This window comes from Tiliqua scincoides, chromosome 3 (genome assembly GCF_035046505.1).
Source record: "Tiliqua scincoides isolate rTilSci1 chromosome 3, rTilSci1.hap2, whole genome shotgun sequence".
Taxonomy (NCBI): Eukaryota; Metazoa; Chordata; class Lepidosauria; order Squamata; family Scincidae; genus Tiliqua; species Tiliqua scincoides.
In genome coordinates, this window is record NC_089823.1 from 64,756,036 (window position 1) to 64,778,161 (window position 22,126).

At 43.2% G+C, this 22,126-nt stretch overlaps 1 protein-coding gene across 3 annotated transcripts in view; it reads right to left on the reverse strand.

Moving 5' to 3' along the window:
* PRDM15 (PR/SET domain 15) overlaps positions 1 to 22,126 on the reverse strand; it is a 52,000-nt gene that overhangs the window by 23,667 nt on the left and 6,207 nt on the right. Inside the window, exons 2-13 of one of the 3 annotated variants that reach the window (XM_066619679.1) lie at positions 20,053 to 20,098; positions 17,844 to 17,937; positions 16,587 to 16,740; positions 14,610 to 14,862; positions 12,991 to 13,116; positions 11,275 to 11,373; positions 9,326 to 9,550; positions 7,293 to 7,428; positions 5,454 to 5,632; positions 4,170 to 4,264; positions 2,017 to 2,104; positions 119 to 286 (exon numbers count right to left, since the gene is read on the reverse strand). In XM_066619679.1, coding sequence (XP_066475776.1) covers positions 119 to 286; positions 2,017 to 2,104; positions 4,170 to 4,264; positions 5,454 to 5,632; positions 7,293 to 7,428; positions 9,326 to 9,550; positions 11,275 to 11,373; positions 12,991 to 13,116; positions 14,610 to 14,862; positions 16,587 to 16,740; positions 17,844 to 17,937; positions 20,053 to 20,089 — 1,654 coding nt within the window. In that variant the 5' untranslated portion in view covers positions 20,090 to 20,098. Of the gene's footprint in view, positions 1 to 118; positions 287 to 2,016; positions 2,105 to 4,169; positions 4,265 to 5,453; positions 5,633 to 7,292; positions 7,429 to 9,325; positions 9,551 to 11,274; positions 11,374 to 12,990; positions 13,117 to 14,609; positions 14,863 to 16,586; positions 16,741 to 17,843; positions 17,938 to 20,052; positions 20,152 to 22,126 lie in introns of those variants that run through there. The other 2 variants (XM_066619680.1, XM_066619681.1) reach the window with 2 other exon arrangements.

Consider the following 22,126-nt stretch of genomic DNA (forward strand, 5'->3'; position numbering starts at 1 on the left):
TGTGCCATCTGTCTTATTTCAGGGTGACTGCCAGCATCCAGATTAAAATATCTTCCGGAATCCCAAACTCAGCTGTCAATTCAAGATCTAGGAGAAGGTTCACTACAACTGTACTTACCTTCCAAGTGTCGCCTCTGGTGATCCAACATGACATCCTTCCGGTAGAACAACTTGTTACAGATCTCACAGGCAAATTTCTTGTCCCCATGTTTCTTTTTGTGCTTTGAGAGGTTGCTGTTTGTAGAAAAGAATCTGAAACACATCTCACACTGAAATGTCTTGTCATCTACAAGTAAAGAGAAAAAAAACAAATATCCTATATATAATTTTTACAGTCATTTTAAAGAATATGCTGTCAAATCCAGCTGTGCAACAAGGTAAATCTGAGAACCTGTTTCCAGGTCATATACTGTTAATACTACTGGTATGTACGTATTAGTACCTTGATCCTAAAGTGATGTAGAGCTGTGGCAGAGTCCAGTGTAGCTTCCTGAAGTAAGTGGGCGAGACCCCTCCTGACCTGCTCACTGCAAATGTACTAAATATTTTAATACCAAATATTTGGTACATATCAGCATAGATTATTCGGTGTCAAATTCATCCTGGTAGGCTAATGTGGCTATTTGGGACACCATGTAACAATAACAGTATCATTGCAAGAACTGAGTCATACCACCTTCTAAATTTTTGCCTGATGGTGCAAAAGATTGAACGGTCATTAGCACCCAAATGGTAATTAAAAGCCCCCCAAATTCAAGATATTAACTGCCAACTCAGGAATAGAGTTTAATTTCATGTTTAAATAATCCTTCCTAATCCAAAAGCAAGAGGCAGTCATATGTCATCTACAAAACAGCACACTAGGTTTTCCACCTAATTCTGACAAATAATTTCTATCTAAGAGGAAGGTTTAAACTCTTCTTCTGGAAACATTCTTTTCAGATGTAGTTGTCTTCAAACTAAAACCAAAGTGTTACATCATTAGCAACATGGAAGCAATCATGAATGCCACAGTTAGGTGTTTAACGCATTTGGGTGTTAAAACAGATGCTTTAGATCAGTGTTTCTCAAACTGTGGGTCGGGACCCACTAGGTGGGTCGCAAGCCAATTTCAGGTGGCTTCAAATTCATTTCATTATTTTATTTTTAATATTTTAGACTTGATGCTACCATGGTATGTGACTGCATTTGCGGAAATGTGAGATCTGTACTTTTAACAAGCTACTATGTATATTCCTTTAACAATGATAGTAAATGGGACTTACTCCTGGGTAAGTGTGGGTAGGATTGCAGCCTAGGATTGTTAAAAATGTTCCTGCCTGATGTCACTTCTGGTCATGACATCACTTCTGGTGGGTCCTGACAGATTCTCCTAAAAAGTGGGTCCTGGTGCTAAATGTGTGAGAACCACTGCTTTAGATAACAGACTGTCACAGGTTCAATCCTGATATCTCCTATTAAAAAGGGGACCTTAGGTTAACAAGGTTAGGTTAACAAGGAATAGAAAGACTCCTTCCTGAGACCCTGGACACTTATCCTGCCTTGCCTATTCTAGCACAGGATAGGGTTGCACCCTTAGAATGAATACACTGTCTACATTCTAGGAGCATTTGCAGAAGCGTACAAAACAGTGTCGATTCTGGTGCTATCCATCTCCTTCACAGTCAATGTTTCCACATGCCCTTTCAACACAAATGAGGTGAGGCGAATTCACCGCTGCTCTGGTCTCAGCTCTGAGTAAGCTTTAGGTTTGCAAACCGATCTGTCCTACTTTGCAGGGATAAAATATGTGGGTTCCACATATCAGCAGAAAAAATGTGCCAAAACAGATTACACTTGGGCTTCACTGTCTAAATTTTGTGAATTGTAACTGGTTATAAAAAGTGAGCTGTATGTATTTGGTAATTTTATACTGCTTTTGCATAATATAATGGCAGATGATTTCTACAGTTCTTTACTAGAGGAAAAAGAATTACTGCTTTAAATTTAGCCAAAGTGATTTAACTATTAGCATACCTGTCCTACAGTTGTGGAATTCTAATGCACTCTCTATCCGAAAGGCTTTTTCACATGTAGCACACCTGAACCTGTACTCATTGTCAACCTGAGGATTAAAAAACAGAAGGGAACTGAAAGGAAGTAAATGCATAGCAAGTCAGTACATCTAAAAATAATGTTTTTTAAAATTGTGTTTCCCCCTTCCCTCCATTACTTGTTCCCTCAGTTAAGAAAAGATTAAAAGTTCAATTACTTCCCACAGTAAGCAGTAAAAGATTTCCCTGCCAAAACCTATTTACCTGACTTAAAAGAGACATTAAAGTTTCTGATTTTTATGAAAAAGTTTTATTTCAGTGGATTAGAAGAAAATTTTACCTAAGAAAGAGGTGATTTAAAATTGACAGATACACCTCATAATCAACAGACACACAGATACACCCTCATACACCTTTCGGCAGGAGGTCTGGTCTAGAGGGTAGAGCCTCCATTTGCCTGAAGATAACATCCGCAGGTCGCCAGTTCGAGGCCACTGGCACTGTGCGACCTTGAAGCAGCTGACAAGCTGAGCCAGTTATTCCATCTGCTCTGAACATGGGAGGATGGAGGCCAGAATGTTGCAACCAGATCAGAAAGAAACATCTGAATGTTGTGGTTTCTTGAACGACAGAACCTTCTTTCGAATGGTAAAAATCCCTACAGGGATTTAATTAGCCTGCCTATGTAAACCGCCTTGAATAAAGTCCAAGGAGAAATCTGAGGTCCAAGAAAGGCGGTATAGAAATACCTGTATTATTATTATTATTATTATTATTATTAAGAAAAAAGGGGGTACACATTCCAGAAAGGGTTAAATCAGGAAAGGAGGCTCCTGTGGACCTGAATGAGAACTTTCAGCCTTTAGAGAGTTGCATGCAGAGGCTGGGGCCCCTAAGAGGGCCAAGTGCAAAACCTAGAGCAGGGGTGTCAAACGTAAGGCCCGGGGGCTGGATGCAGCAGGTGAAAGCTTTTTATTTGGCCATTGGGCTCTCAGCTACTGAACAGTGCTGAGTTGTCTCTGCTGGAAGGGCAGCCCACATGATGATTGGGCTCTCTCATATCTTGAAATATAATAAAGATTTTTGTATTTTCTCTTCTGTCATTTGCAGCAAATGTTCCTAAATGAGAAAAAAGGGGCTTAGTTGTGGTCATGACCTGTTTAATGACATCACTTCCTCCCTAATGACATCACTTCCATCCCTCAGCAGGCATCTTGAATATTATTTGGCCCGCTGTATGAAAAGAGTTTGACACCCCTGACCTAGAGTACCATGTGCAGAGGTCCAGCTCCATAAAAGGAGCCTGTTCCCTCAGTGACAGTTGGTCAGCCAGGGGCTGCCAGCAAGAGCAGTCAATAAGGGTAATCAGAGAAAGCCCAACAGACAGGCTCTTAGTGAGGGAAGTCATATGAAAGAAGACGAGCTTTCTACTGATGTGGAGTCTTCTTGACTCAGCATCACTGAAGGATCAGATATAAGATGCTTATGTAAGTGACCAGAGAAGGGAGGGTTTATTCTGTGACTTTGCTAAAACCTACATTTTGAGTACTGAGTCCTTTCCTCAAAGTTCCATGCTTATTCATTTTTGTGTTCATGTACAGTGATGCCTCGCAAGACGAAAGCGTTTTGTGATTTTTTTGGTGACTCGCAAGATGAATTTTTCTATGGCCGTGCTTCGCAAGACGAATTTTTTTGCTTTTTTTTTGTTTTGGTTTGTTTTAAATCGTGCTTCGCAAGACGAAATTTTCGCAATACGAAACAACTCGCGGAAAGAATTAATTTCGTCTTGCGAGGCATCACTGTACTTCAATAAATGTTTGAATCTATATATCAGGTGTGGTGTCCATAGTTGCCTGTTGCCTTTGCTATTTCCCAACATCCCCAAATTTTGGGTGAAACAAAGACTTTCACGACACCCCACAAACAGTTTCACAGAAATTCAGGCTTTTTTTAAATTGTCAAAGAGTTTTCTGCAGTCATTTCTTAGGCAATTTGGAAATCTTTTGGAAAAAGTTTAAGATTACTAAATTCGCCCGGACACAAAATAACTATGATTAGTTAGATCCAATTCCAGCTTTCAGGTCTGCCTTGCCCACTGTGGCTGCATAATTCCCTTCCACAGAGCCCCATACCAACCTCATTCCGACTGTGTTTGTATGAAACATGTTGCTTCAAGCTCTCTTTGCGACTGAAAAGTTTGGCACATTCCTCACATTTAAATAGCTTGTCACCTAAAGAATCAAAGGTGATAAGAGAACTGGTTAAAAAAAGAGATTACAATGTTATAAAAAAGTATCTTTCCTCTTCTCTTGGAATACTATGAAGACAAAAAATCTATGTAATGGGGGGACAATTGGTCAATACAGGATTAAAATCTCTTCAGCCCCACCCAGTTGAAGTTGTGTAGACAGTTGGTGATAGTGATGCAAATAAATGGGTTCCTATTGCCTGCACAGCTGGAAGGTTCCAGGAGTAAAAGGAGAGCAAACTGCAGCTGGGGGCACACAGTTCTCTGTGGGCAAGGAAGGAAGCTGACAGAGTGTTCAGAAGGGCTTGCAGGGAGAGACCTTACCTGTCTCAGGGATTTGCTTGAGCTCCAGCCAAGACCTAAATTGTCAAGTTACCTACCAGAGACTGATCTGCCCAAAGATCCAGCTTTCCAGCAGCTGACTACCAGCAAAAGGGGGAAAGTATGCTGATCCTTCCCTCCTATTAACCTGCCCATGATTTAGGAAGGGGAATAGCTAGGTATATGTCCTGGGGAACTTTGTTTTATATAACAGAGCTTTGCCTTTTATCTCTTTCTCAATAAAAATCTTTATTCATGTTCAACTTCACCCTGGTATCTTTGTGTGGTCTGTGCCTTTCTATTATGCGTGGTTATTTAAAGGTGGCCCTCACTGATAGGGCTGAGTTCAGCAGCCAGTGACCAAAGGGGCCATGAGAAATTTGGCTAACAAAATCACAACAGAAAATGTTGAGTCACATGCTTTTCCAACTGGAAAAATCTGGAAAGACTAACAGCATTTAAAAGACTAAGGCCCAAATCCTAACCAACTTTCCAGCACTGACGTAGCTGTAACAATGGGGCATGTGCTGCATCCTGCAGTTGGGTGGCAGCCGTGGAGGCCTCCTCAAGGTAAGGGAATGTTTGTTTCCTTACCTTGGAGCTGCAACTTACCTCACTGCTGGAAAGTTGGTTAGGATTCTGCCCTAAGAGCATTTCATGCTTTAAAATGCTATATTTGAGACATGACCAAATAGTCATTCAATATTATAACTATGGTATTGTCTACTTTTCAGATACTGTACTATAGCTGTGCAACACAACTATGCTGCAGTTCATAAGCATGCTACAGTTCCAGTGTAACAACTAGTTGCAGGAGGTCTGAAAATGAAACCAGGCAGCCTTAAACTCACCATGAGAGCGAATATGCCTGCTGAGGTTGCTGCTGTTCTGGAACATCTTGCTGCAAATGTTACACTGATATACCCGTTTGTGTTCCCCAAGCTGTTTAATCAACTTGCGCCGTATCCCATGCCTGCTGGAGAGCATTAAACTTCTCTTAAGGGACATAGAGTTTTGATGATGAGGAAACCTATCAGGTGGAATGAAAGAAGAGGTAGAAGTGAAAACATAAGAACATAAAAAGAGCCCTGCTGAATCAGGCCAAAGGCTTATCTAGTCCAACTACTGGTATCCCAGTGGCCCACCAGATGCTTCAGGGAGCACATAAGACAACAAGACAACGGTATCCTCTTCCCAGCCCCTTGCATCTGGCATTCTGAGGTAGCTACTTCTAAAACCAGGAGGTTGCACATACCCATCATGGCTTGTAACCTGCAAATGGACTTTTCATCCAAAAATTCATTCAATCCCCTTTTAAAGGCATCTAAGCCAGATGCCATCACTACATCTTGTGGCAAGGAGTTCCACATACTAATTACATGCTGGGTAAAGAAATATTTTCTTTTGTCCGTTCTTACTCTGCCAACACTTTGTTTTAGTGGATGGCCCCCTATTCTGGTATTGTGTGAGAGGGAAAAGAATATCCCTCTATCTACTTTATCCACCCCCTGCTTAATTTTATACGTCTCAATCATGTCCCCCCTCAGGTGCCTTTTTTATAGACTGGTGCCCCAAACACTGTAGCCTTTCCCTTATAAGAAAGATGCCCCAGCCAAGTAATTATTTTGGCTGCTCTCTTCTGCACCTTTTCCAGTTCCACTATATCCTTCTTGAGATGTGGCAACCAGAACTGTACGCAATACTCCAGGTGTGGCCTTACAATCTATTTGCACAATGGCATTATAACATGGGCCATCTGTGAAAATGTAAAAAGTCTGTGAAAATTTCCCATGCTGTGAAAGGAAAATTGCAGCAGCTATCTCCTAAACATTTCTTTGGAACAGAGCAGATAGAGAATTGGTTGCTACCCTAGAAGTGATATAGTTGCTTAGAACCTTAGCCTTGCCTGTACACTTGGATCAGCATACAGAGATACACCTATACACTGAGTTGGATTAGGACCAACCAATTAGCGTAGACCAGGGTCTACCACATCTAGACTCTCTGTACTAAGCTAATTACACTGCTGGATTCTAATTTTCTGATTCTGACTATTCAAGACAGTCTGCAAGGTAGACTAGAATGCCCTAATGGTCTCAGGACCCTTGGATCAACCTTTATTGCCCATCTATCATCAGAATCCTTGCAGCAGACATCCTTATTATAAGGATACATACATTTAAACAACAACAACAACAACAACAGTATTTATTAAACCTATCTAATAAAAGATATTTATATAGAATTAAAGACAGTTCATTTTAATTCAGGTTGAAATGATGATTAGTGAGGTTGAAATATAACGGGACATACTTCTGATTCAACATGTATAGGATTGCCCTACAAGTCTCATGTATAACATTCACAAAGTTACCACTAATATAATTTTCATTCATGGAAATATAACAAAACCAATTACGATTAAGCTTTAGGTTTTAAAGCTTTGTCATGAGCCTGCCTTTACTACAGCTCTACAAATAATCAGTAATTTCAGTCTACTTATAATGGTAGTGCTTTTGATTATTTTTTTCATGCTTTGTTATGTTCAAGGTGTTAAAAGATCTCATGTTTTATTTCACACCATCATTTTCCACACCTCTTTCATATTAAACAGAATAAAGCATTAGAGATTTATAATAGGGAAGCAGGACATTTAACCATTTGCTTTTTCATTTTCAGGAGAAACTTACTTTGTTATAGAATTCATACTGTTTGCAGTACTGGGTAGTTTCCCTAAAACTAGTTCCATAATTCTTTCTTCTGCTGCAGAAGGAAGCGCTACCTCATCAGGTGGGACCTCGGTAATTATTTCAGCAACGTTTTCCGCTGTTAATTGAATTCATTGTTTAAAAAAAGTTAGCAAACAACAAACTTTAAATGCAACCATATAACAAACTGAGCTTAATGTTTTACCTAGGCCCTGATTAAACCAAAGATAATATAGAGCCTGATCCAATCCTGGGCCAGCGCCAGTCTCTCTTGCACTGCCCAGGAGACAGCTGTTGCAAAAGTGCTGTTGTAGAAGTGCTGAAGGCACTTTGCAGTGGCCAGAAAGAGGGAAGAGCTGGTGCAGAGGCCAGAGCAGGCAGGTGCTAGGCCTCTGTGCCTGTCAGAGAAGCCCTGGAAGCTGTGTCCCGCCAAGTGGTGTGGGGGTATTCTAGGGCAGGGGGAGGGTGAAAGGAAAGCGGCATGGGGACAAAATTGGGTGGAGGGAGAGCAGTTCCAGCATGGGAGGGGGCGGAGATAGCAGCGGAGGCTGCCGACGGATCTTTTCCTCTGTTCTGGGCCTGAAAGCCCTACTTGGGTCCAACTTGGATCTGTGCCTGGGATTAAGTGGGTAGCAGCATTAGGACTGGGCTGTTAATGTGATTTAGTTTACTGATTTCAGTGAAAACTGGTTTAAATCCATGATCTTTGCCCTAAATGGGACATAGGTGAGGCTGTAAATTCAACTACACAGAAACAGGGATTGCTGCCAATATGTCTAATCTAGAAAAAATTGGACATTGTACTTATACTGTTGACATTTCAATTAATATAGACTGCAAATATGTGAGAACTTACAATAAAGCAAGGCAGTCAATACAAGGAGAAAAAAAGGTATCTCACTGGATTTGATCAATATCTATTTCCATCTATAAGATTATTTGTGTTCCATTTATGTTCCATGTGGAAGAGAGAAAAGGGGACCAATGTGTGAAATTTCCCCAAAGGAAAGAGGAATATAATGATAATATACAGCAAGAAGGAATAAAGAAGATAAAAGTGTGATATAATTTGGGGGCATCACCACGTAAAAGAGGGGAGGGGTCATAGCTCAGCCACAGAGCTCAAGTTTAGCATTCAGAAGGGATGAACATCTAAATAGAAAGTTGCCTTGTACTGGTCCAGCTAGGGTGGTATTGTTGACACTGCCTGGCAGTGGCTCTCCAGGATTTCAGGCGGGGTCATTTCCCAGCTCTAACTGGAAATGCCAGAGACCATACCTGGGACTGACTAGATGCAAAGCAGGTGATGTACTATGGCACTACAGCCCCTTCCCCAAAATTTCAGGTTTATTCTCTGTCATCTCCAAAGAAAGGTATCAGGGCTGAAACAGATGTGATGTGGAAGCCATAGTGATTCGACCTCTAATTAGAGCAGGAATGCTGCGGAAGGAAGGCAATATTTCACCTTCTCCCTCTCCATTACTATTTCATTAATCTAAATTGCCCCTTTTTGGTATTAGCCAGTTTGGGGAAAAGAATGGTACCTTTATCATCATCTAGATCAGGGGAACAGCACCAGGGTGTTGTGTGTTACTCATTTTCTTCCCTAGTTACTCTGCTCTGTGATCAAAGTGAGAGCCACCCCAAAGTTCTTTCTTTATATAAAGAAAAAGGCCAGGTGCTCTAGGCACGGATCTCCGAGTGTCTCACATATTTTGGCCCTTGAGCAGCAGGGTTGGGGAATATCTCTACCTGACATCTCCGGCAGTTCCTTGAAGTTGAGTCAAGGAACAGAAGACTAGACAAGCCAATGATCTGACAGTCTAAGACAGTTTCATGTAATCATATATGTTTTGGTAGATCACCTGTTACTCAGTGCAACAACATTGTAAAGTGGAGGTTCATAAAGTGGCAGCTTTCCCAATCAATGCACTTGGCACTTCAAAACAATTATTTCACTGAGGTATCAAACCAAAGGCAGTTGACAGCTTTTTTAAATAACTTCCTGATCTCACCGGAACGGTCTTTATCTTCCACAATTACAAGAGGAACTTCTGGTTTTGCTGGTTTGGGCTTTCTGCCCCTTCGTGCTTTTCTTTTCACGTCGACACTGGTGTTGGCATTTTCACAGGCTACGAGCTGATCTGCAGCGGGAGCCTCCACAGCTTTCTCTGGAAGTGTGCAATTTTGATTGCTCTGGGGAGTTCCTTTGGTTTGTTCCAAATGACTCAGCAGATGTTCTGTCAGTAAAAAAGTGATGAGGTTTGAGTCATACGAAGATGGTAAGTGGTTGAACCCTAGAACTTTCCTAACGGGTCTCCTTCAATTAAATCTACTGTCACCTTGAAATCAAAACACTTCACACATAGCTTCTGTTATGTGTCACATAGCTTCCACAGAAATGTCATATCTAACATCCCATACAGTCCATGAAGTACATGTTAGCTATCACTACAAAACAAAAATACAAATATGGTACAAATTACAGTCCTTGTTAGTTGCCATATACACAGAAAGAGGTTTTCAAAGGCACAAATGTATGCCTTAAGTCAGTGATTCTCGAACTTTTCCAGCCCGCGGCTGCCCTGATCCTTGTGGCCATTGGCCGCGGCTCCCCATTACATCACCTCACCTCAGTTACCCCCAAAATGGGGATGAAGATTAAACACTAGAAACAAAAAAACAGCTGCCAGCACTGCCTCAACAGCTGCAGAGGCTGCAATCCTAACTTACCTGAGAGTAAGCCCCATTGAACAAAATAGGACTTACTTCTGAGTAGACCTGGTTAGGATTGTGCCCTGACTTTGTTAGCACACACCTAGAGGGGTTTGGAAAGGGAGGGGGGGAAGTGATGAATTTGCTGGGGCAGGGGAAGACTTTGTTTTGTGCACATCTGCTAATTGCAGACTGATGCAAACTGAAACCCAGAGACTATGGCTGCAATCCTAACCTCACTTTCCTGGGAATAAGTCCCATTGAACACAATAGGACTTACTTCTGAGTAGACCTAGCTAGGATTGTGCCTTTTGTCTTATAATAGCAGCTAACATGGGAAGTAACCCCTCCCTCAAAAGGAGGCAGGAGGAAAAAGGGGGTGGCTGAAAAGGAATGGTGTTTTTATTTTTTAATCCATTTTTGGAGACAAAGCCATCAAGAGTGGCTTTTTTTCTTTTTTGAAGGGGGAGGAAAAAGAGAAAGGTGAGGATTCTTGGTTAACCTGACACAGACTCCAAGCCTATGTAGGTCTACTCAGAAGTAAGTCCCATTTGAGTCAATGGGGCTTACTCCCAGGAAAGTGCAACTAGGATTGCAGCCACACAGAGCAAGATTACAACTCACCCCCAAAGTACATGCTCACACACATACACCCCAACCAGGCTTCCCTCCCAGATTGAAGCCTGCCAGGATCGCACCCTGTGCTGCTGAGATGCAGCACCTCCTCCACTGCCCAGCCAGCCTTCTCTCCCACCTCCCCCCACCATGTTTCACACTGCCCCACCCACCTCGTTCTCAGCCTCAGAAAAGCAGCAAGTCAGGAGGCTGCAGCTGAGGGCCACCTTTCTCCCTGAGATGCCTGGTGACACCCCTGGAGACTAGCCATGCCTCACTAGGGAGGTGGGACGAACATATTGAATACCTCAGCCTTAAGTACTACTTAGCCTTTGAAAAAAAAGCATCCCAGCATCTTTTAACTTCAAACATCTTGTTAATAATAGGTCTGAATGTAATATACAATCCCCTTGGAAACCATGGGAAAATTGCAATGGTATGGTAGTCATACTATGTATCTACTACCTACATGAAGGGTTTTCTAATATTTTCTACTATGTTAAACGAGAAAGAAACAAGTTTCACATGCAATCTTGGGGGGGGGGGGGAACCAGTACTATAGCAGCTAAGACTCTTGATGCCAGATTCTACATTTAAAAATATGCCTGTGGAATTTCAACAGTCCTTCCCTTACCTGTCAGCATCTGAGGTTCTTGGAAAGCTATCAAGCATACTTTACAAGTCCACTGGCTGGAATCTCCTTCAAGGGGCCTACTACTTTCTACAGTGCTCACTGGAACACAGCAAACAAATAGGAAGGGTTTCATTAATATCTTGAGAAACATAGAAAAATAAAGTCTAGACCAGCGGTTTTCAACTGATGTGCCGTGGGGCCAGAGGAGGCAGGCAGCAGCCGCAAGCACGGGGGAGAAGCGGAGAAGCGGCTGCTTTGACCCTCACACGGCAGCCGAGGAAAAAGCAGCAGCCGCGGCTGCTTTGCATCTCCTGCTGCTGAGTGAGAGGAAGGCTGCAACCCGATCCTTATTTACCTGGGAGTAAGTCGACTATTATGGGACTCACATCTGAGTAGACACACCTAGGACTGGGTATCAAGTCTGCCCCGCATGCTCATTGGGCAGCTAGAGAAGCCTGCTGAGTGAGTGAGAAGGAGGGAGGCAGGAACAGGTAAGCAGGTCAGAAGGGAGGCAGCCTGCTGAGGCCGCCAGCCCAAGAACTGGCTGGCTAAAAGGGTCCTGGTGCCCCAGTTGCCTGCAACTCCCCAAAGCAACCCTCCCTGCCTTGTCTTTTGCCTTTCAGGGGAAGGGCTTTGTGCCACAATCCTATCCACACTTACCTGAGAGTAAGCCCCATTGACTATAGTGGGGTTTACTTTTGAGTAGACATATTGCCTAGGATTGGGCTTTTGGTCGCACTTTTTTCTTAAATACAGGAGCAGGCAATTGGCACTTCTCCCCACCCAAAGGATTACGCCCTTTGTCATGTAATGATTTAATTGTATTAATTGTAATGTAGTAATTTAATATAATGTAATGTAATTTAATGTAAGTAAAAAACTGGTAGTGTGCCTTGACAATTTTAGTGCCTTGTCAGTGTGCCGTGAGCTGAAAAAGGTTGAAAATGGCTGGTCTAGACACTTAAAATATATGGAAAAATAAAGAGCATGAAAATATTCAAAAATGTTTTGATCAATTCAAAGTAAACCCGTATATTGAATGATCTTTGTTTTTACACAGAGAACTCAAAAGGTAAATGTCTAAGGGCCCAATCCTACAGGCCTGATGGCATTCCAGAAACACAGCGTGCTTTACAGGGGTTGTGAAAGGTGACATGCTTTTCTGTGCAGTTGGGCTGCCTCCACAAACAGCCCACACCCACACATTAACAGCCTCCAAAGATGCCCTGGCACAATTAGCACAAGGGACAGAAAGGAGAGGGAAAGGAACAGGGTGGAGATTGGGGCAGGGAGGGGTATGTGTTGAGACTGGGAAAGAGTGTACAAGCTGTTGATATCCTATCCCTCTTCCCAGCTTTGAGCCACGTTCCAGTTTGCAAAATCAGTGGCATATGTCTGAGAAGACCAAGCGAGACAGTGGCTTACCTCTGGGCAAGGAAACAAATGTTCTCTTACACAGCAAGAGCTCCGTGACTGACCCGACCCCCCGATTCAGCATGCACTCTTGTGGTGAGGCTGCATTAATGGGAGGGGAGGACTGGGCTGTAACCCTTCTCCTCACCCATCACAGATGGATTAACTCCATCCAAAACACCTGCATGCACCATCAGATTTTCACAGATGCAGTATCACAGGCACATTCTATAATGTAATCCCAGAGCCCACACACTAGCTACAATAGAGTGATGCAAAACAGAGAACAAAGAGTTTCCGTACCTGCAAGGTCAGCTTCAGGAAACCGAGACTTCTTAATTTTTTTGTGAGAAAAGTTGCTGGAGTGGAGAGGCTTTGAAGTGATTTTGTTTCCTTCTTGGTCACATTCCATCACAACTAAACACACGTCTATGAAAACAAAAAGTTGCCATTTGCTTTTTTTCTCCACTTACTACACCACTGTCAGATATGGCAAGAGCTGCTACATCTGTTCGGAGTAGAAGAGGGGTGACTGAGGAGTCCTTAACTTAAGTCCAATTCAACCCCATTATTCTATCTAGGCTGAGAATTCTTCAGTCACTTCTCAATTAATGTGTGCTATACTTCAAGCGTGTGTTCTCTACTTGAATGCAGTATGTCCTCACATTTCAAAAGGAAAAAAATTAATGGGGCTGCTTAAACCATTCCCTTCAGACCATTTTCCCACACATAAGTGACTCAACCAAGCAACTTCTCATCATAACAGAGGCAAAGTTGTAGATTTCATACCCTTTCTGGCACGGGCAAAAGGTGGAAGGGAGAGGATACTTTTAGCAAATATCAGTCAAAAGAGAAAGTGCTAAACAGGCCCTTCTCTTTCTCCTCCCCAGTACTGCTCTCATGAAAGGCACAGCCTTGAAGACTGCTTTCTGTTTAAGAAACAAAACATCAAAGGAAGGAAGGATACACATGTCTATGTATGTGTCTGGGCCCAGGGTTACCCAATCCCAGTGACCCAGATAGAGCAGTGACGGACAGCCCGCTCACCTCAGAAACTGCTGCCTCTCCGGCTTCAGGCCTGGTGGAGACCCAGAGACAACACTCACAAAGAAGGGGAAAAAGCCAGGGCCTCAGTGACCAAAACACCATCCCTACTGGTGGCGCTGAGTACGTCCATGTGAGGGTGTCAGTCGTGAGGGTTCCCGCTGCAGCACCAGAAGTGCTGGTGAGACCTAAGGCTGCTGCAGTGCCTGCCATGCTATTCAAAACATAACAACAGGGGCACCTGCACATCCCTAGGGAAGAGGATACCCATTCTTGAGGCAGGTGAAGTTGGGGAGGCTGAGGGGACAGGTCACACAGAGGGAGGTGCATGCAGCTGTTTGTGAAGCTGAGCTTTGGATCCCCAAAAGGATATAAAGGACCTGGTCTGTGATGGGAGGCTGAGTAGCTTGGGGGGAGAGGGCCCAGGGACACGGAGTTCAACAATCAGCTCTATCACTTTCCCATGGAGGAATGACCAGCCTGAGCAGACAAACCCCCAGTGATGGTTAGGGGATAATATGGATATGCATTAACTCCCTCCTTTCCTTGCCTTCCTTCCAGGGCCCCTCCTGGAACAGACATTCACCAGACCACATGGTTCATAATGAAGAGACCCTGCAGGACACCAAAGGAAAGGTGTTGGGTTGCTCCCCCTTGCAGGGATGTCACAGTGTGATGTGTAGTTTGAACCTCAGGTAATATAAAGCGAAGACCATATCAATTTATTTGAACTTGAGGGAATTGTTTGCACTAAATAGCCTCCTCCACAAAGAAAAAACTGAACATTCAGAGAAAGTGCTTCTGGTATAGTAACCAAGCAGGATATAGGAACAGCAAAAGAAATTCCCCATTCCCGCACCCTCAACCACCAGACGTACCGTTGGCAATACTAGTAGCCTGCTTTAGCATCGGCTTCTCCATTTTTTTGGCATAGAAAGCTGCATACCATACTCTCAACTCAGTTCCTGATGGGATGTCCCGGGATGTAGTGAAGTAAATGTCATTATCATGCTGAAAGGCGGTCAAATTCTGGTGTTCATATTGCGTGGCTGGTCTCACCATCATCATCCAGTTACAATCGTCTTCATTAGAAGTATCAAAATACACTGGAGGTCCATCCTTCTGAAAAACCTAAAAGATACCCAGAAAGATACTGAATAGAAACATACTACAAGTGGCTTGGTTTGCCCCTAAGCTGCTTCTGTAGCCAGTCTGTGCTTGCACAGGCATCCACAAGATTGGAAATCTGCTCCCAAGCTAAAAACATGTCCACAAAGGTCTTGATTATGGACCATCAGATGCTGGATGATTGGAATTTCACTTTAAATAATAATATGCCAAAAAATGCATTTCTGCCACCAGAGTGTGTACTGCTATTGCAATAGCTGCATCTAGACAATACTGTACTGATATGGGAAAAAGTCATGAGAAATGGACACTCTTTACGCTGCAATAAGTGGAAATATATGAATCAGCTCTGACCTCCATCTCTAAGACTTGTCTCACTTCCATTTCTTTGGCTTGAGCAATCTGCAGATTTCTGTTGCATAGCTGCTTATTCCTTTCTTTTCATTTCTGCTTTGCTTTTTTTTGCTTTGCTTTGCTTGTGCTCTTAACCACAACATTCCTCAAGATTTGTTGAAATTTTGATTACGACTTTCACTACAGGTTCAATCCTAACTAGCTGTTAGGCCAGTGCAAGTCCCTTGCACCAGCCTGGAGTGTTGCGAACATGCCATAAAGCACATTTGCAACTACTCTGAAGTCAGGGAAGCTGGTGCAAGAACGTGCTGGCCTCCACACACCAGATCCAGGCCCTGGGTCAGTAAGTTTGTGCCAGCTGCAGGCAGCTGGCAATGGGAGGGTTGGAAAGTCCAGGACATGAGAGTTTTTGGGTAGAGAAGGGTGAGCCAGTAGGCAGGTCACACTTGGGAGGGGGGTGGGACTGGCCTTGGGAACTTAGACCAGGTCCTAACCCCCACTCCTAGCCAGGTTGGCCTTATACAGGCCTCTTGAATTTGTGCCAGCAATTTTTGCTGTCGAAGTTCTGAGGACCCCCATAGGGGTGATTGGGGCATTACCTCAGGTAAGGGCAAAAGTACCCCCTAACTCCAAATTGTGCTGCAGCCATATCCTAACCTATGCTGGATACAGAGCAGGCCACTTGATCTGCCTCTTCCAGCACAGGTTAGGAATGGGCTGCCCAGGTACCAATTACCCTAAGAACTATCCTGCTAGATTAGACTGAAGGTATCTTGGAAGCTAAGCAGGGTCAAGCCTGGTTAGTACTTGGATGGGAGACCGCCTGGGAATACCGGGTGCTGTAGGCTTATACCATAGTCTTTCGAGACTGAAGGTTGCCAACCAACCATCCAGTTCAGCTTGCTGTCTCCAACAGTGGTTAGCCCATCCAGATTCCAGCCAGATTCCAGCCAGGAATGTAGGTTACTTTCTGTTATTTATTTATATGGGCATTGGCTACAGAGTTCCTTTAGGCTGTGCAAGTCTTGCTTGTCTAATACATTTTGGCCAGGAAGTCCAGAGTGCACCGGATCTTTTGGACAAGCTTATTCTTCTGGATTCTCACCATATGGTGACTACTAATTTCAAAACAGGTATATTTGAAAGTCAAAGGAAGAACTAAGGCAAGCAAATCAGAAAAAAATTGTTTTGGATGTTATACAAGCAATAAGAAAAGATAGCTGTTTTGGATATTCCCCCCCCCCCAGCTACGTGCTAAATGAAAGAGAATTAAATTGAAATATGGGGTGAATACAACTTCAGGTAATGGTGAATTCTGGTTGTCTATTTGGAGCCTTTACGTTATCACTAATATAGACTCAGCATTATTGTACCTTCAACAGAAATGCTGACTCCTTTTCCAATTTGGCAACTCTCTTGGATTCAAAGGGGCCAAACTGGGTACGCTTTACCAGCTGAGTTACTGCAAAAATGCCTTCAGTCCCATCTTCGAGTTGCTTGATCTCCAAGTTGGAGGGAAGTGATGATCTAAGAAGGGAATATGTTGAGCAAATCAGAGTACAGCACTCATGGGCATAGACCTGCCAGCATCTCTGAAGGTAAGAATGTAGCAGTGGCAAACTTGGCTAGTATCATGAGCTCGTAGTACATGGGCCAAATTCTCTGCATAGACCTCTCACACAACAGAACATGTGAAATAAAGGAAAACCACATGACCCTTCTTCTGTATCATGTATGTTGGAAACACCAGTGTGGACAAGTGATAAAGTGTGAAGACTTTAATTGACAATAAGAAAGGATGTCTGTAGCTAAATAAATGCCAATAACTGAAGGAGAAAATTGGCCTTGCTTCCAGGTATTTCAGCCTGCCCTTGCCTGGGCTCGTTCAGCCTCATTCAGACTCATTCAACTCATTCAGTCACTTGTAAATTCACATGACACAATAAACCATTCACCAACTGTGATTAGCCTTGGCTTCTTTCAGTTTTTTTCTTTCTCTGTACTAAATGTTCAGAATACCATAGGAAGCTGCCTTATACTGAAAATACCATTGAGATTATTTAATTTAGGGTGCAATCCTAATCCATTTTTCAGCTCTGACATAAGGGCAACGCAGTTCCAAGGTAAGGGAACAAACATTCCCATACTTTAAAAGACACTGCTGCGAGTGCTATCCAACTCAGGATGCAGCACATGCCCCATTGACATAGCTATGCTAGTGCTGAAAAGTTGGTTAGGATTTGGGTCTTATTTATATAATATATGAATATAGTCATGGTCCTTCCCCAAGAAAAGGCAATGATAACAGGGATGCATTTTTGCTCTGACTGACTGACTGAGCTAACTAGTCTTCCATGTAAGTCCTCTTCATCGGCTTCTCTGTGGACTATGTGGATAAAGTCCACAGAGCAAGAACTTGCAGTGCTAGGTGTACATTAATTGTTTTAGCAGACATCCTGTCCTAAATGCGAACTTTCCAAAGGGTCAGGAGTATTTCCAGATTGAAAATGCAGCACTAAAGGCAAAAGAAAAGTGCATTATGAACAGAGGAGTCCCTTTGCAGCATGGCCAATCTTGTTCAATTCACTTTAAAAACAAGCAAGCAACACAGCTTTGCAAAAGTTACATACCTTGCCCTACTCAACACAAAGGAGTCTTTGACTGTCACAACAGGACCCAGCTCTGGACATTCTGAATCATGATACTGACTACAGTCTTCACACCCTGGAAGCAGATAAGAGACAGAGCAGCTTGGTCAGTTCTCAGTAAGAAGTCATAGAGGAAATTCAAGCCCTTCTCACAAATTCTACATCCAACAGTAGTTAATAACCCAATGGCTACATATCCCAGGTGCACCAGCAGTATATTTCAGTTCATCTCAAGGATAAGCAGGGGAAAAGAATAGCTGTGTTACTTTATTTTACATAAAAATCTAACAGGCATTTAGTGTATCCATTGAGGAAGGGAAAGAAATGCTTGCAATGATATATTGTGATTGAAAACAGTATTAGCATTCTCTACAAAAGGTGTGTGTGAAATTAGATATGCTATTTTCTAGATCCTATACTCACATAACATCTTCATAGCATATTTCACCATATTACTCTGTAATTATTCATGAGGAGAGTGTAACTTCAAGTTACATCTAGTCACTTTTTACAGTATTTTCATTCATTCATTTATTTCTACTTTCATTCATTCATTCCTGGAGACACTCTAAAGCTAGCGGCAGAGCAATATATTATAATATTAAAGCAAAATCCTGCACTAACAGAATCAATCCATCATTCCTAAAAAAGAACTAGGACTTCCTAAAGATGGTGATGAGAGACCATATGGGCAAACCAAAAAAGAAGGGGCTGAGATCTCCAAGCTTGCTTTTAACCTTCTCATGTGTTACAGCTATCCCAACCTGCCTAGTCCAGAACAGTGATTGAAACACCTCTGGGTCTGAGGCAATTCTGCCCGCCCCAACAGCCTGACTGGTATTGGTATTCATTCTGAATCAACTGGTCTATTTGCCAGCAAACCTATCTCTCTGCAGGTATCCCTACATGTCACTGTTCTGCTCCCTAGTGAAATCTCCTGGAGTCCCACTTGGAGTCAGTCTCCAATTTATGAGGAGCACCTCAGGCACATCCGCTTAGCTTGCTGGTAAAATGTAAAAAGCATCTTAACTGTCAGCACTGCAGACAGCAGAGTCATCACAGCACAGTGCTTTCTTTTATGCCTTGCAGACATCTATAAAGCTATGCTCTAACTCTTCAGCAATTATTTATTACAACACAGCATAGAGAAGAAGAAAAAGGAAAGAACATCATAATTTTCAGAGTACAAACCCTACTAACATTTGAAGAAACAAACTGTTTGACTTGCAAAATGAAACTGCCTGAAGCTATGGACACCCGTAACGTCAGTTTCTAAAAATTCTCTCTCTCTGCAGGAAACAAGACACTTAACTCTGGGCTGTAGAGGACAGGATTATACAACAAGCACTTCCAACATAACTGGAAAAATGTGCATTTTGCGAAGTGTGTATCTCAAAACCTTCCATACTCCTCTCTGGCATACCCGCAATACTATCACTCTGAGGGTGATGTGCACAGCTATATCTCACAATCAAGAAAAAGTCAAAAGATGTATGCATAGTGTCAAAAAGGTTGCTTGTGTTTACAAGACTCTGTAGAAGTTCCTAGAACCTTAGCAAGATCTTATACTTGAGCTCTACTGTGTTAACATCCCAAAGACATGCAGCATTCAGTCATACCATTAGTGCTTCCTTGCACACATTTTAAAAAACCAATTAGAGAAATGCAATGCCAGAAATTCCTTTAATCCTGGGGATCGCACCGCTGCCTTCCCCAGCCACGCTGCCTCCCCCCCTGCCCCCGCAAGAACTTAGAGTGGCTCAAACTCTCCCTGAGAGTTTGAAAACTGCTGCTGTAATGGAAACAAGAGAGATATTATAGACCAAAAAATAAACCCCCATAAGTTCACCCGAAGTCCACACAAAGGAATTGCTAGAAACCAGTATCATCCATGCCATTATCACACCGCTGCTCCATCTTTTTCCTAGAGAGTAGTTGCTAGATAAAAGGGATACCTCATAATACTAGACAGAGCTTCGCCTACCATGTGTAGATCTGAAAGACAAATTAGCTACTGATAATTTGATCTAATATGTGACCTAAAATGGCATCAGTGCAGCAACAAGGAAAGCAGAGTTTTCCAAATTAAAAAAAAGGTCAGAAGTGCTCTTCACCCCCTTAAATGACTGCATGTCTATCAGACATATATCACATCAGAACACGATTCCGTCATTCCTCCTTGGATACTTACAGATAAACATAGCCTCCTCGCTACCATCTTCTGCCATTTCTGAAACCTGTCAAAACAGAAATGCACAGACATCAATCAGACTGTGGTGCAGTTCCTGACAGTACTCTTATCCATGGAGTTACAGTCAATCTCCACTACTTACAAGGGTAAGGTTCCTGCAAACGCCTGTGGATTGCAAATTCATGGGTATGAAACCATTGATTGTATGGGGGTTTAGGGGTTGGGGGTATGTGTCTTACCTGCCACCTCTGGGGAATAAAAACTGCTCCACGCTGGTCGCAAGTGCCGTTATGAATGTCCTGCTACGCACAGGAACTTCCTGAATGCAGCAGGGACATTCCTGAAAATGGCACCTGTGATCAGCAGGGAGTGCTTTGAAATGGCCAGGAAAAGTCTCTTAGAGAAAAGTTGCTTCAGAGACCTTTAAAGCAGCACCTGCAATCTGGGCAGAGCATTTTGAAATTGCTAGGGAAAGCCTGAGAGATTTTCCCTGACTATTTCAAAGTGCTCTGTGCTAACTGCGGTAGCACTGTCAATGTCCTTGCTGCCTCTGGAAGGTCTCTGCAAGCCAGTAGAGACTTTCCAGAGACAGCAGGGATTGCTGAAAGCAAGACTCTTTGCATGAATGGTGTGAGGTGGTCTCAATCTTGCTCCTCACAGATACAGGAATTCTCTGACTAGTGAATTCACGTATGCCAAGGACTGATTGTACAGTATATGGATCCTGACATATCTGCAAAAATGCTGCAAATGCCTAATAGTGTGCAATCAGGACCCATGTTGCATTCAATGAGAGTTTTGAAGCTGAGTTCCACAGAATATGGATTGCAGTTACTATTATACACAAAATGTGACACATTAAAGCCTCATATACTCCACTAATATTCTTAACCCCAGAGTACTATGCACAGTATAGGAACTGTAGAAAAAGCAATGGTATAGGCCAGGGACAGGTGGCGTTGACAAAAATGCAGCCTCTGGGCCTATTTTATTAATTTCTGAGCTTATGCTAGTGTCTTGATTGCCTCTGAACCGCTTCTCATGACAACTTTTCTAGATAAATATCATTTCCACTTATGAATAAAAAGCGCGCACACCATGCACAGCTGTCCACTTCATTGTGAATGCATATGGTTGGAAGCCTCAGTCAATCCCATGTGCAACACAGTCCTCATTTTAAAAAATGTAGGGTATTTGCCTGCTCCCTTGCAAAGAAAAATATGAAAAAGATGTAGCCACTGTCAGTGGATAGAAGGGAACTAATAAAACTAATTAAAACTTTAAAACACATTGATCTGAAATTTATTTATTTCAAAGGTAATTTCCTGTGAAACTGAATACTGCTTGAACACTTGCTCCAGCATGCTACAACAAACATGGACAGCCCACTTCTAAGTTGCGCTGGCACACTAGGGCTTCATGGCCTCCGCTGCATCCAACACATCTGTGGAGCAGGCTGGAGGTCTCCTTGGGGTAATGGGATATTCCCCCTCTTATCCCATCCTGCCCTATGGGGCTACAAGGATCTCCACCAGCTATTTAGCTAGCAGAAGGTTGAGTGACCTAGTGTAACGCTAGGAGGCCCTGGATGGGAGTTTAAGACACCCGCGCTCTGCAGCGCCACACCCAAGGCAAAGCTCCGCGATGGCGTCCCCGTGGGCTATTGCCACCCTCCCCACGCAGAAATCCACCCCCCCTCACCAGAGGCTCACGGAGCGTCACACTACCTCCTCCCACACCAGGGAAACCTCTGTGAGGTTCCCTGGCACTATAAACTGTGTTTCCGGTGAATCAGAAGCAGTTTCCGCCCATCGGGAGCCTCAGAGAGGCTTCCACAGGGTCCCAGTGGCTGGCACGCAAGTGGTTTAGGATTCAGTGAAAGAGGATCTTGTTCTCTAGCTCAATCTGCCCGCCCCTTGCTCCACCCTCTCCCTGCACCATATCACCCCCTCACTGCCTTCCCACCACCCTCCTCCTCTACCACCTGCACAAACCTTACCTCTGCTGGCAGCTAGCAAGCTGGATGTAGCACTGATGGGGCAGTGCAAGCCTCCCTGCCAGCACTGCCTACTCA